Genomic DNA, 22756 nt, shown 5'->3' on the forward strand with positions numbered 1-22756 from the left:
CCACAGATTCCTTCCCAGTGTTCCATGTTCATACTAAACTGAAATCACCCACTCAGCATAACCATGTTTCATAATGCGAGGTGCAGCCACATGGATTATTCTAATACAGCACAATCCTTATAAAAATAAACAGACATGTCTTAAATTATGACTGAGAGGTCTGCCGAGAAGGTGGAAAATTATATAGGGAAAGAGTGGCCATTGTTGAAGGCAACATTTGTTTTTCAAGCTAGAAAGGAAAGCAAGTGTGTGGACACAGCATATTCAAGTAGAACCCTTGAAGAATCTCCAAACTATGGATTTCCTTGTTTCTACACAGTTCAACGGGCAACACTGAACATCTGATCCATGTCTGACCATGCCAGTCTGCTTAACATCTGGAATGGGCATATTTCTTTAGATGTCTGTGAAATAGGCTTAAATTGAATTAAAGTTTACCTTATGAACCATAGAGTTCCTGTTAATCTGCAGAACCTAAAAGGAAAATGAACTTAGATTTCTTTTCTCACTTGAAAGCTATTTTCTTTATATAACATAACTTACTATCCTGTGGACTTTTGAGGAATTGCCAGTTAACTTGTAGACATCTCCAGGACAGGGAACTTTTCTCCTGCTTCTCCTATATTTGCTCCCACAGACACTGGGTTGGTGCTGAGGGACAGACTAAAGTCAAAAGTGCCTTCAGCAAGTGCATTCACTGCACTGGTGCACTTATCTCCCTTAAGTTGTGATTAGCTGCCCGGATGTTCCTCGGCAGCCAAGGTTAACGTATTTTTGCACGTCTACTTAAACTTAAAACAATACCTGGCCCCAAGCCAGTGCTCGACAAACATTTCCTAAGTGCAGCTGGAACATGACTATTTGCTTATTAGAGATAAACCCTAAATAGCTTTCAAGGAGACATTTGTTGAGCATGTCTTTATGTTGCTATAGTTTATTTCTACAAGATTAGAGCATCCAAACAGGAAAGGACAGGAGTGCCTGATTTGGTTTGTAGTCACATGAAGCATTAAAGCAGAAAGGTCGTTTAACTCTATTTTGTCTTTGGACATATGAGGAAACCAAAGGCCCAAAGAGGCTAAGCGACATCAGCAAGGTCATTCAGGCCAGCCTGAATGAATACCCTGGATCCCAAACCCCGTGCCTCACCTGCACACAGACCTGGCCTCTGGTTGCCAGGCTGGTCCATCCAGCTGCCAAGAGCTCCATGTGCTTGACTGATGTGCTGCCCAGACTTAAGTGGCTCAGACCACGGCTCCCACCAACCTGCTCTCCCTGACTTCCCCATCTTACTAACAGTCACGTCACTTTTCAGGCCAAAAAGCTAAGAGTCATCCTTGATTCTTTGACCTCCACACTCTGTATCCAGCACAACAGCATGTCCTCTTATTGCTACTTCCACAACTTGTCCGGAATTTGCCCACTTCTTACCGACTTGGTGACCTGCTCACTGGCCTCCCTCCCTGCTTTCACCCTTGCCTCTGACAGATCGTCCTCAGCAGGCCCATGACCAGCTCAAATGGAGATCTGATAATGTCATTTCCCCTGCTTAACTCCTATTTCCTCATGTCCCAGCCCCTTACCAATGACTTTCCATCTCACAGACAGTAAAACCCAAAAATGTACACCGTGGATTTCAAGACTTTATATGATTGACATTTTCGAAGTTAGGGGACAGGATCTCTGAAAGACACAATCTCCTCCTACTTCACTTCAAAGTCAGAGTGGGAGTTCAGGTGGATCACTGACGTGATGCAGCACATTATTTCTTTTATTCTCACATGAATACACTTGAATCTCAGCCTATATATCAAGGAAAAAGAAATGCCTTCCAGAGAAAGAATTGAGAGGTGAGGAATGACCAAATACAATGAGACTGACCTTCATATCAAGTGCATGCCGTTATTAGTGGGTACACGTTATTACCTTGAGCAATGAACCCGTGCCAACAGATGCTCTCACTATGCACTGCTTGCTCTTTGGAAATAAATACAGTGTCCGTGCATCTTTATACCTCCAGAGCCCAGCACAGTTTGAGGATCAAATTGGCATTTAGCACATGCTTAGGGCATGGGAGAGTAAATGACTCAAGTCACAGCCGATCCCATAGCACTACAAAGTGGCCAAGCCAGCCGTAGCTTTTTCTCCTGGTTGCTCTGCCCACATTGAGCTGTTTAGAAGAGACACTGAGGGATAGGGCCATTATCAGAAAGGAGGACGCTTGTTTCCAGGGCCAAGCACGGGCCAGAACTGTCACTAAATGCCTCCCTCCAGAACCAGGAGGTCCACTGAAAATCTTTAGCATTTAGTCTTTGGCACCTCTGATTCTGAACCTTTCCAGATGTGAGCAGCACTGTGATAATCACCACATTTCTACAGACTATTACGCTAACAAAGTGCTTGACGGCTGGTTTTATTTGCTCTCTGGAGCAGTGATCCTGAAGGTAGTAAGTATTGTTATCTCCGTGGCAGATTAGAGACCTGAGTCACCGCCCCCCCACCAAAAAAAAAAAGGTCAAATAACCCAAGTTGAATCACACAGCATGCTAGAGCACAGATTTCCACCTTTCCAACCTGTGATACTCTATTATTGGTTATCCTGTCCTCCCTTACTTCCTCCATATGTATAATTGCTTCTAAAAAGTGGCTTATATCATACTGCTTTTTAAGGTAGATTTTATTTCAAGCTGCCCCTTGAGAGAGCTGGTGACCCTCTGGGCCTGAAAGTCACTGCAGTTTTTTGAGAGCAGGCATTGGAACTTATAACACCTGTCTGCCTTAATCTCTTCATCAATTCTTCTTTTAAGAAGCCGTCAACACAGACAATCCTTTCTCAATGAATGAAAAATATTTCTGGAACTATATCCAACAACTTCATTTTCCTGTCAGAAAAGTAATTGTGGCTGGCTGGTAAACCAGTTTGAAAAATCAAATTTAAATGAGCCAAATTTAAATGTATAAGAGCCTCATTTAACATGCAATTAATTTTATGCCTATAATAAAAAGAGAAAAACCACCGGTCTTCCTGAGGAATTAAATAGGCTGATAAGGAAATGCTGTGTCTCATGGAAATGAGATAAAATGATTCTTGAACTGTCCTCCTTTTGGTTGCATAATATTATATACAATACATTCTATTTCAGGGAAGTATTAATTTTACTGAATTTAAATAATTTTTTTTCTGCATAGTCACAGGAATGTAACCAAATGGTTAGGTTGGAACTTAGATTATTGGTTCCAGATTTTTTTTTAAGCTCTCACTCTCTCCTTTATATGCCCTAAGTCTTTATAGCTTCTTGTGTTTTTGTTTCTTCCCCAAAGAAAGGGAATAATAGAAATGGTAGAGCTCAGCTATATTTAACGTTCTTCAAGCTTTGTTCCACTTAGTAAAATGTTGAGCAAAACCTTCATTTGCCAATCCTTTTATTCCTGTTACAACCCATGTGTACATTAAGATGAATTTGGCAGTCACTTATTTCTTATTTATACCATTTTAATGTTTTTGATGTGCAATAAATGTATCCCATCCCACTTTTCAAGAAGAAGTTAAACTCGTAGGCTACTTTTTATTCTAAACTTTGCTTCTAGATACTGCCACAGATGAGTCACTATGAAAGATCATTACTGAGTATGTTTTTTTCTGGTGGGGTAGGAGTACTGAAGTTACTGAGAAAGTTATAAGACTCCTCTTTGTTAAGGACAAAGTCAGCCTTTGAGATATATATCTTTATCTATATCTATATATCTGTTCTAAATGTTTGTTTATTTTGCAAGAGAGCATGCACATGAGCAGGGGAGGGGCAAAGAGAGAGGGAGAGAGAATCTCAAGCAAGCTCCAGTCTATCAGCAGAGAGCCTGATGCCGGGCTCTAGCCCACAAACTGTGACATTATGACCTGAGCAGAAATCAAGAGTCGGACACTTAGCCAACTGAGCCACCCAGGTGCCCCAATATATTTTTTAAAGGTTCTAGGGGCCAATTAATACCTCATTGTATTCCATGTCTTTTTGAAACTAATTCAGTGCTTTTTTTTTTTTTTTAAGTTTATTTTTTTATGCTGAAAGAGAGAGGAGAGAGGGAGCAGGCACACGAGCAGGGAAGGGGCAGAGAGAGAGGGAGAGAGAGAATCCCAAGCAAGCTCCATGCTGTCAGTGCAGAGCCCGATGTGGAGCTTGATCTAACAAACTGTGAGATCATGACCTGAGCTGAAATCAAGAGTCAGACGCTCAACAGACTGAGCCATCCAGGTGCCCCAGTGCTTTTTTCTTTTTTTTAAAGTAAATTGTTTAAAGGAAACCAAACTTCAACTACTTCTAATAGTGCTTATTACACTTACATTTTTTGGATTTTTCCTGCCTCTGTTCCCAGGATTGAAGGGCTCCCTCCAGAGGCTGCAGCTCGAGTATGTGGATGTAGTCTTTGCAAATCGACCAGACAGTAACACCCCCATGGAAGGTGAGTGACAAAATTTGATAAGTGACTCTTGAGTTATTGATTCTAGCTTGACGACTTCTTTCACTAACGGCAGGAAATGAAATGTATTCAGACTTAGTTGATTGCATATGGAAAATTAAAACCTTTCCAGGGGATGCCTTTTGGCCTCAGTATTTACCCTCAAAGCAAAGCTCTGCGTCCTGCATTTTCATTCATTTTGTACGCAGTCCCAGGCATTGGGGTTGTGGCTCCTGCCGGGTACAGTGCTCACTTTTTCCAGGTTCATTTCCCTTCTGCTATTTCATCAACTAAACCAATAAAATTAATTGGAAGGGGAGTTTATAACCCAGCCATCATTATTTTGGAGGAAGTCCCTTGATGATCTTTCTCTTTTGTAATGACTGGGTCTGATTAGCTTCCAATCTGTGGTAACAAGTGCTCAGTGGTGCCATGAGCAGAGGTTTTATAAGAATGACTACTTCAAAATGAGGCTCTTCATTGCAATTTGGGTTTTGATTCTCAAGGAGCTACAACATTTTATCGCCTTCCTGTTACAACTAATTTAAGACAATAGGCATCTCCCCAAGGAAACTTTGAAAATATTCCTAAAACTAAATTTTCTTCAATTTGCATTTATTTATGGAGCCTACCTAAGATGAATGAGGAAGAAAATAGTTTGGGAGGACAAATTAATAACAATGTCCTAGTTAACTGAGATTTGCAGGCATGGATTAGACTTACCTGAGGTGAATAAGAACAAAGATTTTCGGGGGGAAAGGGCAAAAAGTCATTTGAGGTTTACAATATGACATACATTTACGCAGTTTCAAGGACTTAGAATATAGTAATCAACAAAAAATTACACTGACGATAAATTTGTCCTTGATGATTCAAAAGGTAGTCCAGGGTCTTGGAATAAATCAGGTTCTATAAAGGTTTATTCTTGCTATAGGGTTATAGAAGTTACAGAAGTTCCAAATGATTGTATACACGAAAGTATATCTGAGTTTTTTGGTAGGTTGCATTTCTGACAAAAAAATATCATGGAAATTATTTTCCTTGCCGTTTATCTCTTGTGCAACTACAGAGAAATGTTAAAATATAAATATTTATACATCTAATTTTCTCCTAGAGTTTTCTGCTTTTTTAATTCTGAGAAAATCAGTTTATTATAAAGCAATAGCAGTGTTAGAAATTCATAAATGCCTGGGTGGCTCAGTCAGTTAAGTGTCCAACTTCAGCTCAGGTCATAAACTCACGGTTCGTGGGTTTGAGCCCCTGTCGGGCTTTGTGCTGACAGTTCAGAGCCTGGAGCCTACTTTGATTCTGTGTCTTTATCTCTCTGTCCCCCCCCCCCACCCCAATACACATTCACTCTTTCTCTCTCTCTCTCAAAAATAAACATTTTAAAAAAAGAATGATCTCTGGAAATAATCTAGAAATACATATTTTTATCAAAGTAAAAAAGAGGTTTTAAAGCAATCATAAACATATTATTAGTGTAAGAAGTGCTCATCGCAAGGATAACATGATGTCACCCTCTTCCCAATGACACATAAAAAGACAACACTAGGGGCGCCTGGGTGGCGCAGTCGGTTATGCGTCCGACTTCAGCCAGGTCACGATCTCGCGGTCCGTGAGTTCGAGCCCCGCGTCGGGCTCTGGGCTGATGGCTCAGAGCCTGGAGCCTGGTTTCCGATTCTGTGTCTCCTTCTCTCTCTGCCCCTCCCCCGTTCATGCTCTGTCTCTCTCTGTCCCAAAAAAAATAAATAAACGTTGAAAAAAAATTTTAAAAAAAGAACACTAAAGCTATCTAATGAACAAAAGTGTCAAATAAAATACTATTTAGTGGGGGCTGTGAAAAACTGAAATTGCTTCCCATTTTAAGTGCTTGTGGCATTGTCTTCCTCTTTGGGAAAGAGTCCTTTGCAATTAAATTACATCATGTATAGGATTTTTCAGATTTTTTTTTTTTTTTCCCATTTTGTCCCCGTCCCACCCTCATGTCTAATTGTAGAGATAGAATGCGGGAGTCTCTCAAGCAGAAAACATTATAATTTGCATTATATACCTCTAGAAGGGAGAAGTTCTCAATTAGGATCTAAGCTATGGGATACCGATACGATAATGGTGTCTGCAGTATGAACACTGATTATGTGTTGAAATTTTTTAGAAGGGAGCTTCAGAGTGTTAACATTAAACACACAAGATTGCTACCCCGTAGAATTTGTAATTACAACATTGTCCGGCCTTTGCTAGAATCAGAGAACATTTTAATTTTCCCTGAGTTTCTCATAGAAAATTCCACAGAGCAGAATATTTTGTCAACAATTTTATCAAGAGTCAATGTCCAAGTTCAGAAGTCTAAGGAAGGATGTCAGACCATAGAAATTTGCATTTGTTGATGATTAGGTCAAGGAACGTGGAATTTTGTAGCCTGCAGCCATCAACCACTTGATGCTGGAATGTAGTCAGCTCTCCCCACCCTCCCCCAAGAAGGGATCCACTCTTAGCTGGTCCCTCAGGCTCTGAGGCTTATTTCTCTGGGAGGATTTAGTAGGAATGTAGCACAGAAATTCCTCAAGTAGGACTTGTTCCAGATTGAAAGAGCTTCCCTATGATTTCTCCCTGGCTTTCAGAAAATGTGTATCCTCAAACTTGGTACGCTTACTTGTTGCAAGGTGGGCCTGATGGAAATGCCAGTTTGATACTAGTCTTTGGAAACCCATTCTCTGCATGTAGTGTCTTCTACTTTACTGTAGCAGAGGACAGGGGTGATCCGGCCAACGGAAGAAGAAATAGGAAATAAGAAGAAAATGAGAAATAGGGATTGCCAGGAGGCCTTGGGTGCATTTGCTCCCCTAAAAATGGGGGGGGGGAAGGTGTCTAAGCTATTTCTGGCTTCCATGTTATTAAGATTCATTTTTGCAATGATTTTATAAAGTCACAAGTGTGTGAGTGAAACTTATACATATACAATGGGGTCTACCTTAGAGAGCTATTAGTGTTTCTAAAAACACTACAGAAAGTAAATGTTATATATAATCAAAATTACCCTTAAAGGCCCCACAGTAGTTCTTTGTTAGCCAACGTTACTCTATAGTCTTTTAATCATTCAATTTCTTCTGCAAATATGACAAAACCATCATTGGATACCTGCCAGTCCCCAGCCTTTTTTTTTTTTTTTGTAATGGCCAGAAAATCCTTAATATCATTCACACACTTGTCTTTATTTCAGCAACTCAGATTGGCGATTTTAGGCTTGATTGCTTCCATTCCTGTCTAATATAAGTGATGCAACAGTGGTTGCCAAGTGCCTATTGATGAATTTTCGTATATTAAATCTACGTATGTTGGCACTGTGCTGTATGTGTGTGTCTGGGTATCCCATATTAGACCCTTAGCATTTGAAAATCATTTTTATTGGTTTCAACCATTCCTATGAACTCCATGGGGCCACAACACATGCTAACAGGATTTTTATAGGCACCTGTTTTAAACCCCAAGGACGTAATGAAAGAGCCCAGCCCAGCTTTCTAAGACATGTTTTTAAAAAATTTATTAAAATGCCAACCCCTTTGATTTGCACCTTGAAAGGATGTTAATTGGGAACATTTCTAAAATAAACCAAGACGAGTTTCATCCGGGTTCTACATATCACACAGTAACCAACTGAGCCAAGAAAGATTAGCAGTAGCATCTTCTTCATAATATGTAGGTATCATATATCCAATTTGTTGTTGTCTTCGCTTCTTCCTTGAAAAACCAATAGACAGAAAGTGAGTCCTCTCAAAAGAATAGCTGTAAATTCCAAATGTGCAATCAGTGGAGAAAGTAGTAAGACACTTTGCAATCTGCAACCCTATGGGATGCGATTGTATTTTATAGCCATGGGAAGATGTTTCTGACAACAGAGGGGAACTTATGGACTTTTTCCTCTGTCCTTCTTGTTTATTTTTTCTGGTTCACCTAGTAGTAAGTCATTTTTCTTTCACAGCATCTGCCAGGCCATCTGTCTCTGCTACGATATCTGGCATCGATGGCATGTGTTCCAGTCCCAGAAAAAATCAGCCCCACTCCCATTTCTTCTTTCTTTATGCTGCTGTGTTCTTACCAGTAGAGTCCCTGACAGTTCCTTGTGCTCGGTGCCACTCATATTCTTAATTCTCTCATTTCCATAAATCCCAGCATGTATTGCATGTATTTCAAAACCTTCTCTTGAGCTTATTAGACAAAAGAAAGCTCATTCCAACATGAGTCATGCTAGACAGGGATAGACACAGAGCATTTGTGTGTCTGAGGACCTACACTAGGAGTTTTTTGGTTTGGCTTTCTGTCATGCGCAAGTGCTAGGCTAATTTGTCTCTCTATATTCTTCTCATTGCTCCAGGGAGGAAGTGATTGAATATGACTGAGGGCAGGAGAGGAGTCTACAAACCATGTACTACTTGTGAATAACAGAAGAGAGAGAGGACCCCTTTTTGTATACATAGCTTTTTAAAAAGGAAAGAGGAAATCCCATTAATTTGTTGATCTGAGAGAATATGACGATTTTTAAATTAAATCATATTTTAATTTAAAAAACATTTGGAATTGAGCTCTTTTATTTAGAGCTTTTTGCCAAAACTAGTTAATCTCACAGACTCCCTTAGTCATTAGATGTTACTCCCAACCTAATTACCGTTCAAATTATTTATTTTTTTTCCTGCTAGCAGGTTAATGCAGACATAAACAACACAGGATATCTTTTTTACATAAGAGAGGCAAGATCAATGTTAGCTTCACTTAGTCCCCACAGTATCATCACGTCAAACAACCCATTCCATAAATATTTACTTCCTTCTAAGCCATTTTATTTAGTGTCGCCATAGGCAAGCAGGAATCCATGGATAGTCAGGTTTCTAGGATGTCCAGTTACAGCTCAGAAAATACCAGAAGGTAGCAAGTATTGCAGCATCCCAAATTTTCTACATGTTCTTCAATTCCTAGATAATTCCTATCCAAAGCAAAGTTTTCAGAACAAAAATTTAATGACATAAAACCTAGAAATATCATCTAAGCACAATGGATCATCTCTTCTGCCTTTATATTTTATTATCTTCCCGGAAAGACACTCTCTCAATCTTTCCTCCAAACCATAATAAGAGCAGGAAGAAATCTTCTGCAAATAGTCACTAGCAGCGCTGTCCAATCGAAATATTATGCAACCCACACATATATTTTGAATTTTCTGTTAGCTACATTCAAAAGGTAAAAAAAAAAAAAAAAAACAGATGAGAATAATTATAGAAATATATTTTAGGGGCACCTGGCTGGCTTAGTTGATAGAGCATGTGACTCTTGATTTCAGGGTTGTGAGTTTAAGCCCCATGTTGGGTGCAGAGATTACTTAAAAATAAAATCTTTAGCATAAGAGACTCTTAAAAACTGAGAACAAACTGAGGGTTGATGGGGGGTGGGAGGGAGGGGAAAATGGGTGATGGGTACTGAGGAGGGCACCTTTTGGGATGAGCACTGGGTGTTGTATGGAAACCAATTTGACAATAAATTTCATATATTGAAAAAATAAATAAATAAAAATAAAATAAAATGAAATCTTTAGGGGTGCTGGGTGGCTCAGTTGGTTGAGTGACTGACTTGATTTCAGGTCAGATCATGACCCCAGGGTCATGGAACTGAGCCCCGGACTGGGTTCTGAGCTGAGCTTGGAGCCTACTTAAGATTTTCTGTCTCTTTCCCTCTGTCCCTCCCCTCTGCTCACACACTCTCTCTCTAAAATAAAATTTAAAAAAAGAGAGAAAGAAACTAAATACATAGTTTTAAAAAATAGTAAAATAAAATCTTTAAAAAATACATATATATGTGTTTTTAATTTTATTTTTTAAAAATGTTTATTTAATCACGGGAGTCTACCCCCAAAACCAGGAGCATACTGTAGACACTGTTTGTTAGAAAACTTGACAATAAATTACATTTTAAAAATAAAATAAAATAAAAATGTTTATTTGAGGGAGAGAGAGAGCATGGGCACAGGGGAGGAGCAGAGAGGGAGAGAGAGAGAGAATCCAAAGCAGGTTCCACATTGTCAGTGTAGAGCCTGACACAGAGCCTGATCTCATGAACCATGAATGAGATCATGACCTGAGCCAAAATCAAGAGTCAGATGCTTAGCTGATTGAGCGACCCAGGTGCCCCAGTAAATAAATAAATATATATATATTTTAAATTTAACCCAACATGGGGCACCTGGGTGGCTCAGTCAGTTTAAGTGTCCAACTTCAGCTCAGGTCATGATCTTACAGTTTGTGAGTTTGAGCCCCACGTTGGGCTCTGTGCTGACAGCTCGGAGCCTGGAGCCTGCTTCAGATTCTGTGTCTCTGCACCTCCACTGCTCACACTCTCTCTCTCAAAAATAGATACACATTTAAAAAATTAAAAAATTTAACCCGATGTGTAAAAACATCATTTCAACATGCAATCAATACAAAAATTTTTAATGAGATTTTTCTTTCACACTAAGCCTTTGAAATCTGTTGTGTTTTTCACTTTTACTGCATGTCTTAATTTGGGTCAGCCACATTTCAAATGTTTAATAGCCACATGTGGCTCCTGAGAACTAAATTTGACCACACAGTTCTATAAACTCTATTTCCAGACTAGCAGAGCAAAAGACACAGAGTAGGAGCTCAATAAATATTTATTGTGTGGATGGATGGATGGACGGATGGATGGATGAATGAATGGATGGATGGATGGATGAATGAATGGATGAATGGATGAATGAATGGATGAATGGATAAATGATTGGATGAATAAGTGAACAAGTGTTTGAAGATTGAATGAGTGAAGCTCTAAAGTTAAATAGATCCAACTTTATTTTTCTCTACTTAAAACCTATTTTGGTTTCCTAACCTCTATAAGCATTCTGGTGTCTGATCTGGTTCAACATTTCAGGACGATGCTAAGGACAGATTGCTGGTAAACATCCCCAGGACACTCTTACATTCCATTTTTCCTCATTAGCAACAGCAGCCACATCCAGATGCCAGGTCTTTCTCTAGATATCTGATTGATACCTAAATGAGCAGAAATGAATGGAAGGTGATTCTTTGGCGGTTCAGTTGCTCCTGAGGATTACTATATCAAATTAAAATTATCTAATGCATTTCATTTATGACCCCTGGCCAGGATGCTCCTGAGAGCCTTGAGTGCCAATCAGATCAGTTTAACATTTTGGTTTGAAAGGCTGGGACAGCTGAGTTTTCAAGATAGTGATTTGGAGAAAATTATTTTTGTATCCAAGAAGATGAGCCAAACCCTACCAACTCTATGGCGGGAAAAAAAAAAAGTGTTCCAATTTTACTAAATCAGTTTTATTTCCATTTTAACTACAAATTCACCAAAAATTGGACTGCTACCTTAGACCTATTCAGCTAATGTTTTATCCTTTATAAAACAATACATTTAATAAAAAAAGAAATTGTTTAAAAATCTTTTTAATGTTCATTTATTTTTGAGAGAGAGAGAGAGAGAGCATGAGTGAGGGAGGGGCAGAGAGAGAGGGAGACACAGAAACTGAAGCAGGCTCCAGGCTCTGGGCTGTCAGCACAGAGCCTGATGCAGGGCTTGAACTCGTGAACCACGAGATCATGACCTGAGCTGAAGTTGGACACTTAACTGACTGAGCCACCCAGGCGCCCCTAATAAAAAGAGAAATTTATTTCATTCATTCAAAGAAACAGCATTAGAGCTGGATGGGTTCACATGGGTTCTTTCAGTCTCTGGTATGGCTTTTTAGAAAATCTCATGTTTCTACTCACTGTATTCCTCCTTCCTATTAGGACAGTATTTCTGCAAAGTGGACTGCAGGACATTAGATGGGGAACACAGCTTCTGGCCTCACCACTTGTTAGAGTGTATACCCAGGGCAAGTTACAGCCCCACTGAGGCTCAGTGTCCTTACCTGGAAATGGAGACAACACAGACAGTGACTTCTGAATGAGTTAATAATGTGGGTATAGGAGAGCAAGCAAGCATAAGCCCCTTTTCTAGAATGTCCCATATAATTCACATACATATAAAAATCCACTTTTTCTGGATTCTTTCTCAGAGGTAACCATAGGGGAAGTCCAAGGCCCTGAAATTATAATGTGATGAAAATCACATAAAGGTGGCCAGGCTGCAGAAACAACTAGGGTCTTCAGGGAGGCCACGTAGAAATTAACATACAGAGTTGGCAATGGAATTTTCTTCTAGCCCGTTGTTTCTCCCTGGAGTTTTGTTCTGAAATGCTCCATGCCCTTTACAGTTAATGTAATCATAGGTTTTCTGGGGTTAATATATTCAGTCAAAAGGTAATCTTGAGACTGTGATTTTATTTTCAAAAATATATCTAGAAAAAAGTCAGTAACAGGATTTACTTACTCATTCAGTTGATATTCATTGACTAGCACTTTTCATGCACTAGAAGAAGCAGAAGTTAATAAATTAGGCAAACATCCTGCCTCTATAGAAATTACATTCTTGTGGGGGAGACAGGCAATAAGTTACTAATTGAGTTACAATAGATGGTGATCATAGTATGAAGAAAAAATAAATCCTGGGAGGAGGATAGAAAGACAGACACCATATGTTTTCACTCTTATGTGGATCCTGAGAAACTTAACAGAAGACCATGGGGGAGGGGAAGGAAAAAAAAAAGATTAGAGAAGGAGGGAGCCAAAACATAAGAGACTCTTAAAAACTGAGAGCAAACTGAGGGCTGATGGGGGGGTGGGAGGGCGGGGAGGGTTGGTGATGGGTGTTGAGGAGGGCACCTGTTGGGATGAGCACTGGCTGTTGTATGGAAACCAGTTTGACAATAAATTTCATTTAAAAAAAAAGAAAAGAAAGTATGAGGGGTAGATAAGGTGTCCAAGGGAAGTCTAAGAAAGATATGGGGGGGAATAGCTTGGCCTCCTACAAAATGGGAAGGACATAACTTTGGAATAAGACCCTAATTCTGATCATCTTTCCATTTCTTCCTAGTTGTGTCATTTTAGACACATTGTTTAACCTCTCTTTTCCTTAGTTTCCTTATCTATAAAATTCAAGTATTAATATCTCCTTTATAGGGTAATTAGGATTTTTTGGAATGATATATACAAACTGCTTAGAATGTTGCTTAGTACATGGTAATTACTTAAAAAGTTAAAGCTGTGTCTTTTGTTGTTGTGTTGTTATTGTGTGTGTGGTCCTGCTGTGAATTTGTCATGTGGGAAGTGACCTTGATGCATTAGTAGCCTCCAAGTCCACCACCAGGCAATCCTGAAGGTCCCAAAACAGAAAGTCTCACCCAACAAATTAAGATGCATGCATCACATGGTTTATTAAATCAAGTAAAAAGCATAGTGAGAAGCAAGAGGGGAGAGATGGGGCAATTGAAACAATTAGGATTGAGTATAAGCAGGTAGAGGGACCCAACTATCTAAATCCTACGGCGCGCAGTGGTCATATGGCCTGTCCTCTCTCTATGCCACAGTGTCCTTCCCTATGAGGGTGTATTATAATGATCATATTTGAGATTTGGGCAAGACAGCTCAGTAGACAGGAGGTGCCTGGGTCAATCATACACTTGCTTTCTTGCTCTCAGGGACAAATTCACCTGGCCGTTAGCTGTAGCTCACCTGATAGCTGTAGCCTGACGTACAGCCGTGGACTCTGCATTTCTTGTGCACAGGATTTTTGAAGCCAGAAGGGGATCACCAAACAGGGCTGATTTAAGACCTTATTTGAATCCTCGTATATTTCATGTATATTTAGTATATCTTGAACGTTGGGTGTCATGTGCATACTACATGCATTGTGAACATCACATTTTTCCATCCTTCCACCTCTCTGCTCAGCACACAGGTTTCCTACTTTGTCTATGTCTGCCGTGACTCAGAGGTTACTAATCCACTTAGTCATACCATATACATTATGTGAATTCTTCCTGTGTCTCACAAGCTACTTGTTTCTCTACATGGTTTCATTTATCCTCCTGATTTCTCTTGCTCTCTTGAGCAGAACTGATCTTAAGTAACATAGCAAAGGCACATTACAGAGTTCACCACTCTTAGTAGGTGACATGCTGCTTCAGATGTGCAGCCTTCTAGGGCCATTGAAAACCTGTCCAGAGTTAACAGAGGCCCCCGAAGTCCTGAAGGTGGATCACTCTGATAGGCGTCAGAGCCGTGGCTAACAAATTATCTTGTTCCAACTGGGTTCCATAGAGAGGACAGGAGCTTTCCTAAAACTACCTTTACTAGAGCATACTGAGAAATTAAGATTGCCAAGGCTGCAGAAAATATGTGATGAGCTGGCTTTAAAGAAAATTATGTTCCAGACAATTTGTAATCATCTAGTACTGTATCTTGTGCTCTCTTTGGATGTTGAAGATTCCCAACCTCATTTCATAATGTCCTGGTTAGAATGGAAGATGCTGGAGAAGAATATGCTTATATTCTATGCAGTTTAGCTACTCCCTCTATTGTCTCCCCCTCCTTTCCCTCTCTTCACATCTGAAGTCAACAGTGAAGGCAGAAGAGATGTAACCCCTACCAGTAAGATACAAAAAAGGAAATGTGGGCCATGTGTATGGGGGCCTATGGTACTTCCTCACCACAAATCTGTGGCCCTCACCAAGCTCAGAAAGGATGGTTTTTTGGTTTTCTTTTTTTCTTAAGTTGTTCTCAGTCAAGAAAAAGAGAGAGTGAGAGAACACGAACAAACAGAGATGGCTTCTGCTCACCCCAGCTGTCAGGTGGAGACGGAGCCACTTAGTATTCTGAAGCTGTGGGTCTGTGACTCATGTGAACTTCCTTCTGTGTGCTTTGTCATTTCCCTGGAGTTGTGACAAGAATTACCGCCATATTCTGAGGGGATGTCAACTCAGTCTCAGGGGAATTAATCTCGGTAAATTTCTTATTGTGCTGCAGCTGATCTGCAGTGACACGGGTAGGAATTGGAGACACATTATCCAACACCCTAGCCCAGGCAGGTGGGGCTGGGGATGTTAGCAGCCTGTCACTTTGCAGCATCTCACTCAGGGTTTCCCAGCATGCTGATTCACTAGGGTGAGCAGAGCCACCTCTGTCATTGCTAATCTGGAATTCTCAGATAGTAGAGATAAACAAACACACGTAAGTGTCTTTCTGGGGAAAAAAAAAATGAAGCAATGAGAAAATAAATGCCATTGTTAACCCACTTCCCCCTTGGGGTGCTTAATATGTGTTGTGAAAAACTACAGGGTCTGCAATCAGAGGAAGACGGTGCTAGTCTTGGGTGTGTGAATTTGACTGAGTTGCTCAGACTTTCTGCTTCTCAGTTTTTCACCCGGAAAATGGCAAGAATAAAAACATTACCTTGCCTAGCTATTTCTAAGATTATTGTGAAGATAACATGAAGTAGTATAAGAGGAGATGTTTTGTAAATTTTAATGCCCTGTACAAATATTTTGAGGTTGTTATTGCTGTTACATATATTTACAGTGTTAGGAATATAGATGCATAACAAGGTGTAATAACTGAAGTTTGAGCCAGGCACCAAGACAGGATTGAAAAGAAATTTCAAAGAGAGATGCCAAATCTTTATTTGTATATTTCCAGAGGAAATGAGCAAGAGCTGGGTCCCTGTTTTTCCTTCCCTCAATGTTTTATTTTGAGAACTTAAAAACCTACAGAAACGTTGAAAAAATAAACACCTAATATTATTCTCCTATATTTACCAAATTGTGCTGTGTTTTGCCTCTATTTTGCCCTCTCCTGCTGTCATTGTGACATTTGCCCATAAATACTTTCTTCTATCTCCTGAGAACAAGGCATTCTTCTATATAACCGTTACACAATTATTAACTTGTACATGGATGCATAGGGGCACTTGTACCCCAATGTTTATAGCAGCACTCTCAATAATAGCCAAATTATGGAAAGAGCCTAAATGTCCATCAACTGATGAATGGATAAAGAAACTGTGGTTTATATACACCATAGAGTACTACGTGGCAATGAGAAAGAATGAAATATGGCCCTTTGTAGCAACGTGGATGGAACTGGAGAGTGTGATGCTAAGTGAAATAAGCCATACAGAGAAAGACAGATACCATATGGTTTCACTCTTATGTGGATCCTGAGAAACTTAACAGGAACCCATGGGGGAGGGGAGGGGAAAAAAAAAAAAGAGGTTAGAGTGGGAGAGAGCCAAAGCATAAGAGACTGTTAAAAACTGAGAACAAACTGAGGGTTGATGGGGGGTGGGAGGGAGGGGAGGGTGTGTGATGGGTATTGAGGAGGGCACCTTTTGGGATGAGCACTGGGTGTTGTATGGAAACCAATTTGACAATAAATTTCATATATTGAAAAAAAAACTTGTACATGGATACACCACTGTTATCTAATATGCAAGCCATATTCATCGTTCCTAAAATGTCCTTTATAGGATTTAGTTGTTTTTGTTTTTATTTTTGAAAGGGAAGTGGATCCATGATTTTTTTCAAATTCATGTTTTATTTCAAAATTAAAACTAATGTTTTTTCTACTACATCAACAAAATCCAAATAATTTTATCAGTTCTGGTAGTATTACATCCTATTACAACTTTTGATACAGTCAAGATTTTAAGACCAAAGCCTCTTGTACATATAACATTGAAAAAGAGCATTGAAATAGATCATAAGTCAGCATGGTATACTGAACAATGCAAGGACTCTGAAAATGGATAGATAGTTCTATGTCCTGACAGTAACTCTTACAAACCCTGTGCTTTAAGAAAGTTAATTTGAATTTCTCCTTCTGTGTGTCCTCATCTCTAACTCGAAATGAAGATGAACACCTCAATATGTGTTAGTGCAGATTGAATATTATAATAATTATAAAGCATCGTAGATAGTACATATAGATGTTCAATATACTAGTTATTATTTTTAAAGTTTTTATTTTAATCCCCATCACCTATTTCACCCATGGTAACCATCAGTTCTCTATAGTTAAGAATCTGTTTCTTGATTTGTCTCTCTCTCTCTCTTTTTTTTTTTTTTACCTTTGTTCACTTGTTTTGTTTCTTAAATTACACATATAAGTGAAATCATATGATATTTGGCTTTCTCTGACTTATTTCACTTTAGCATTATACTCTAGCTCCATCCATTTCATTGCAAATGACAGGATTTCATTATTTTTTATGGCTGAGTAATATTCTATTTCACACACACACACACACACACACACACACCACATCCCACATCTTTATCCATTCATCAATGGACACTTGGGCTGCTTCCATATTTTGGCTATTGCCAACAATGCTGCTATGAACATAGGGATGTATGTATCCCTTTGAATTGGTTTTTTTGCATTCTTTGGGTAAATGCCCAGTAGTGCAATTGTGGGATCACAGCACAATTTGGTAAATATAGGAGAATAATATTGGGTGTTTATTTTTTCAAGTTCTATTTTTAAATTTTCGAGAAACCTCCGTACTGTTTTCCTAAGTGGCCGCACCAGTTTGCATTCCCACCAACAGTGCATGAGAGTTCCTTTTTCTCCACATCCTCACCAACACTTGTTGTTTCTTACATTGTTTAACCATTCTGACAGGTGTGAGGTGATATCTTATTGTGGTTTTGATTTGCCTTCCCTGATGATAAGTGATGATGAGCATTTTTTCATGTGTCTGGTGGCCATCTGGATGTCTACTTTGGAGAAATGTCTACTCATGTCTTCTGTCCATTTTTTAATTGGATTAATTGTTTTTGGGATGCTGAGTTTTATTTTGAGAGAGAGAGAGAGTGCGAGCATGAGTGGGAGAGGGGCAAAGGGAGAGAACCTTAAGCAGGTTCCACATGCAGCACAGAGCCCATTGCAGTGTTTGATCTCATGACATGAGACCATGACCTGAGCAGAAATCAAGAGTTGGAGGCTTAACCGGCAGAGCCACCCAGGCACCCCTGTGATGGTGAGTTTTATAAGTTCTTTATATATTTTGGATACTATCCTCTTATTGGATGTGTCATTTGCAAATATCTTCTCCTGTTCCATAGGTTGCCTTTTAGTTTTGTTGATTGTTTCCTTCACTGTGCAGAAGCTTTGTATTTTGATACAGTCCCAATAGTTTATTTTTGTTTCTGTTCCCCTTGCCAAAGAAGTTACTGCCTGTGTTCTCTTCTGGGACTTTTATGGTTTCAGATTCCACATTTAGGTCGTTAGTCCATTTTGAATTTATTTTTGTGTATGGATTAAGAATGTGGTCCAGTTTCATTCTTGTGCACATCGCTGTCCAGTTCTCCCAATACATTTGTTGAAGAGACTGTCTTTTTCCCATTGAATATTTTTTCCTGCTTTGTTGAAGATTAATTGACCATATAATTGTGGGTTTATTTCTGGATTTTCTATTGTGTTCCATTGATGTATATATCTATTTTTGTACCACACCGTCTTGTACCACGCTGTCTTGATTACTACAGTTTTGTAATATAACTTGAAGTCCAGAACTGTGATGCCTCTAGCTTTGCTTTTCTTTTTCCAGATTGCTTTGGCTATTCAGGGTCGTTGGTGTTCCCCTACAAATTTTAGGATTGTTTGTTCTAGTTCTGTGAAAAATGCTGTTGATATTTTTATAGGGATTGCACTAAAAGTATACATGGCTTTGGGTAGCATAGACATTTTAACAATATTTTTTCTTCCAATCTGTGAGCATGGAACATCTTTCCATTTCTTGGTGTTCTGTGCAATTTCTTTTCTCAGTATTTTAGTTTCCAGAGTACAGGTCTTTTACCTCTTTGGTTAGGCTTATTCCTACGAATTTTATTATTTTGGGTGCAGTTGTAAATGGGATTGTTTTCTTAATTTCTCTTTTTGCTGCTTCATTTTTGGTGTGTAGAAATGCAACCAATTTCGGGGCACCTGGGTGGCTCAGTCAGTTAAGCGTCCTACTTTGGCTCAGGTTATGACCTCACAGTTCATGGTTCTAGCCCCGCATCAGACTCTGTGCTAAGAGGTCAGAGCCTGGAGTCTGCTTCAGATTCTATGTCTCCCTCTCTCTCTGCCCCTCCCCTGCTCACTCTAAAAAAAAAAAAAAATTAAGGAAAAAAAAAAAAGAAATGCAACATTTCTCTACATTGGTTTTGTATCCTGTGGCTTTACTGAATTTATCAGTTCTAGCAGCTCTTTGGTGAAGTCTTTCAGGTTTTCTATATATAGTATCATGTCATCTGCCAATAGTGAAATTTTTACTTCTTCATACTAATTTGGATACCTTTTATTTCCTTTTTGTTATCTGACTGGTGTGGCTAGGACTTCCAGTACTATGATGAATAAAGGTAGTGAGAGTGGACATCTTTGTCTTGTTCCTGACTTTAGGGGAAAGGCTCTGTTTTTCTGCATTGAGATGATGTTTGCTGTAGGTTTTTCATATATGGCCTTTAATTATGTTGAGGTATGTTCCCTCTAAACCTACTTTGTTGTACTTTGTCAAATGCTTTTTCTTCACCTATTGAAATGATCATATGGATCTTATCCTTTCTCTTATTGATGTGATGTATCATGCTGATTGATTTACAAATACTGAACCACTCCTGCAACCCAGGAATAAATTCCACTTGATCATAGTAAATGATTTTTTTTAATGTATTGGTGGATTTGGTTTATTGGTATTTTGTGGAGGATTTTTGCATCTATGTTCATTAGAGCTACTGGCCTATAGTTCTCTTTTTGTGTGTCTTTATCTGGTTTTGGTATCAGAGTAATTACTGGCCTCATAGGATGAATTTGGAAGTTTTCCTTCCTCTTCTGTTTTTTGTTTGTTTGTTTTGTTTTTGTTTTGGAATAGTTTGGGAAGAATAAGTATTAACTCTTCTTTAAATATTTGGTAGAATTCACCTATGAAGGCATCTGGCTTTTGTTCGTTGGGAGTTTTTTGATTACCGATTCAATTTTTTGGTGGTAATCAATGTGTTCAAATTTTCTTTCTTCCAGTTTCAATTTTGGGGGGTTGGATGTTCTTAGGAATTTATTCATTTCTTCTAGGTTTTCCAATTTATTTGGCATATAGTTTTTCATAATATTGTCTTATAATTATTGTCTTATAATTTGTATATCTGTGGTGGTCGTCGTTATTTCTCCTCTCTCATTTGTGATTTTATTTATTTGAGTCCTTTCTTTTGTTTTCTTGAGAAGTCTGGCTAGAGGTTATCATTTTTACTGATCTTTTCCAAGAACCGGCTCCTGGTTTCATTGATCTGTTCTATTGTTTTTAGTTCCTTTATCATTTATTTCTGCTTTCATCTTTATTATTTTCTTCCTTCTGCTGGCTTTAGGCTCCATTTGTTGTTTTTTCTAGCTCCTTTACACATTAGATTAGGTTGTAAATGTGAGATTTGTCTTCTTTCTTGAGGCTATAAACTTCCCTCTTAGAACTACTTTTGCTGTGTTGCAAAGGTTTTGAACCATTGTGTCTTCATTTTCATTTGTTTCCATGTACTTTATAAAAAAAAATTTAATATTTATTTATTTTTGAGAGAGAGACAGAGACAGAACGCAAGCATGGGAGGGCCAGAGAGAGAGGGAGACACAGAATCCAAAGCAGGCTCCAGGCTCTGAGCTGTCAGCACAGAGCCCAAGGTGGGGCTCAAACTCACAAACCATGAGATCATGAACTAAGTCAAACTCAGACGCCTGACTGACTGAGCCACCCAGGTGCTCCTGTTTCCATGTACTTTTTAATTTATTCTTTGATATCCTGGTTGACCCATTCATTGTTTAGCAGCATGTTATTTAACCTCCATGTATTTGTGGTCTTTGCAGATTTTTTCTTGTGATTGACTTACGGTTTCATAGCATTGTGGTCAGTAAATATGGCATGGTATGACTTCAATCTTTTGGAATTTAAGTCTTGTTTTGTGGTCTAATATGTGATCTGTTCTGGAGAATGTTCCATGTGCACTTGAAAAGAATGTGTATTCTGCTGTTTTAGGATGGAATGTTCTGACTATATCTGTTAAATCCATCTGGTCCAATATGTCATTAAAAGTATTGTTTCCTTGTTTTCTGTTTAGATGATCTATTGATGTAAGTGGGGTGTTAAAGTCCCCTACTATTATTGTATTAATATCAGTTACTTCCTTTATGTTTGTTATTAGCTGCTTTATGTATTTGGGTGCTCCGATGTTGGGTGCATAGATATTTACAATTGTTGTCTCTTTTTATTGAATTGTCCCCTTTATTTATGATATAGTGCCTTTCTTCACCCCCTTGTTACCATCGTTGTTTTAAAGTCTATTTTGCCTAGCGGCACCTAGGTGGCTCAGTTGGTTAAGCGTCAGTTGATTAAGAGACTTCAGCTCAGGTCATGATCTCACAGTTTGTGAGTTCGAGCCCTGCATCAGGCTCTCTGCTGTTAGCACAGAGCCCACTTCCAATCCTCTGTCCCCTCTCTTTCTCTGCCCCCACACTGCTCATTCTCTTTCTCAAAATAAATAAACTTTAGGGGGCACCTGGGTGGCTCAGTTGATGAAGCGTCCTACTTTGGCTCAGGTGATGATCTCACAGTTCATGAATTTGAGCCCCACATTGGGCTCACTGTTGTCAGCACAGAGCCTGCTTTGGATCCTCTGTCTCCCTCTCTCCCCTGCTTGTGAGCTCTCTCTCTCTCTCTCTCTCAAAAAAATAAAATAATAAATAAATAGACTTTAAAACTAATAAAAATTAAGTATTTTGTTCAGTATAAGTAGTGCTACTCCACCTTTCTTTTGACATCCATTTGCATAATAAATGTTTCTCCACCTTCTCACTTTCAAAGTGCAGATGCCTTTGGGTCTCAAATGAGTCTCTTTTAGGGGCGCCTGGGTGGCTCAGCTGGTTAAGCAGAGTCCGACTTCGGCTCAGGTCATGATCTCACGTGAGAGAGATCATGAGTTCAAGTTCGTGAGTTCAAGCCCTACGTCGGGCTCTGTGCTGACACTCAGAGCCTGGAGCCTGCTTTGGATTCGGTGTCTTTCTGCACCCCCCCCACACACACACACTCACTCTCTCTTTCTCAAAAATAAATAAACATTAAAAAAATAATAAATAAAAACGAATAAAATGAGTCTCTTTTTTTTTTTTTTTAATTTTTTTTCCAACGTTTATTTATTTTTAAGACAGAGACAGAGCATGAACGGGGGAGGGGCAGAGAGAGGGGGAGACACAGAATCGGAAGCAGGCCCCAGGCTCCGAGCCATCAGCCCAGAGCCCGACGCGGGGCTCGAACCCACGGACCGCGAGATCGTGACCTGGCTGAAGTCGGACGCCTAACCGACTGCGCCACCCAG

General features: G+C 39.3%; 1 protein-coding gene across 5 annotated transcripts in view; it reads left to right on the forward strand.

Moving 5' to 3' along the window:
* Positions 1–22756, forward strand: part of KCNAB1 (potassium voltage-gated channel subfamily A regulatory beta subunit 1) — a 417565-nt gene that overhangs the window by 353091 nt on the left and 41718 nt on the right. For 3 of the 5 annotated variants that reach the window (XM_047099247.1, XM_047099248.1, XM_047099249.1), the window contains exon 8: positions 4369–4455. The exons of the other annotated variants lie outside the window; for them this stretch is intronic. In XM_047099247.1, the coding sequence (XP_046955203.1) occupies positions 4369–4455 (87 nt within the window). The remainder of the gene's footprint in view (positions 1–4368; positions 4456–22756) is intronic. 5 annotated transcript variants of the gene reach the window in all.

This window comes from Lynx rufus, unplaced genomic scaffold (genome assembly GCF_022079265.1).
Source record: "Lynx rufus isolate CCGP_SWC_20201006 ecotype Redwood Valley unplaced genomic scaffold, mLynRuf1.p SCAF_5, whole genome shotgun sequence".
Classification (NCBI taxonomy): Eukaryota; Metazoa; Chordata; class Mammalia; order Carnivora; family Felidae; genus Lynx; species Lynx rufus.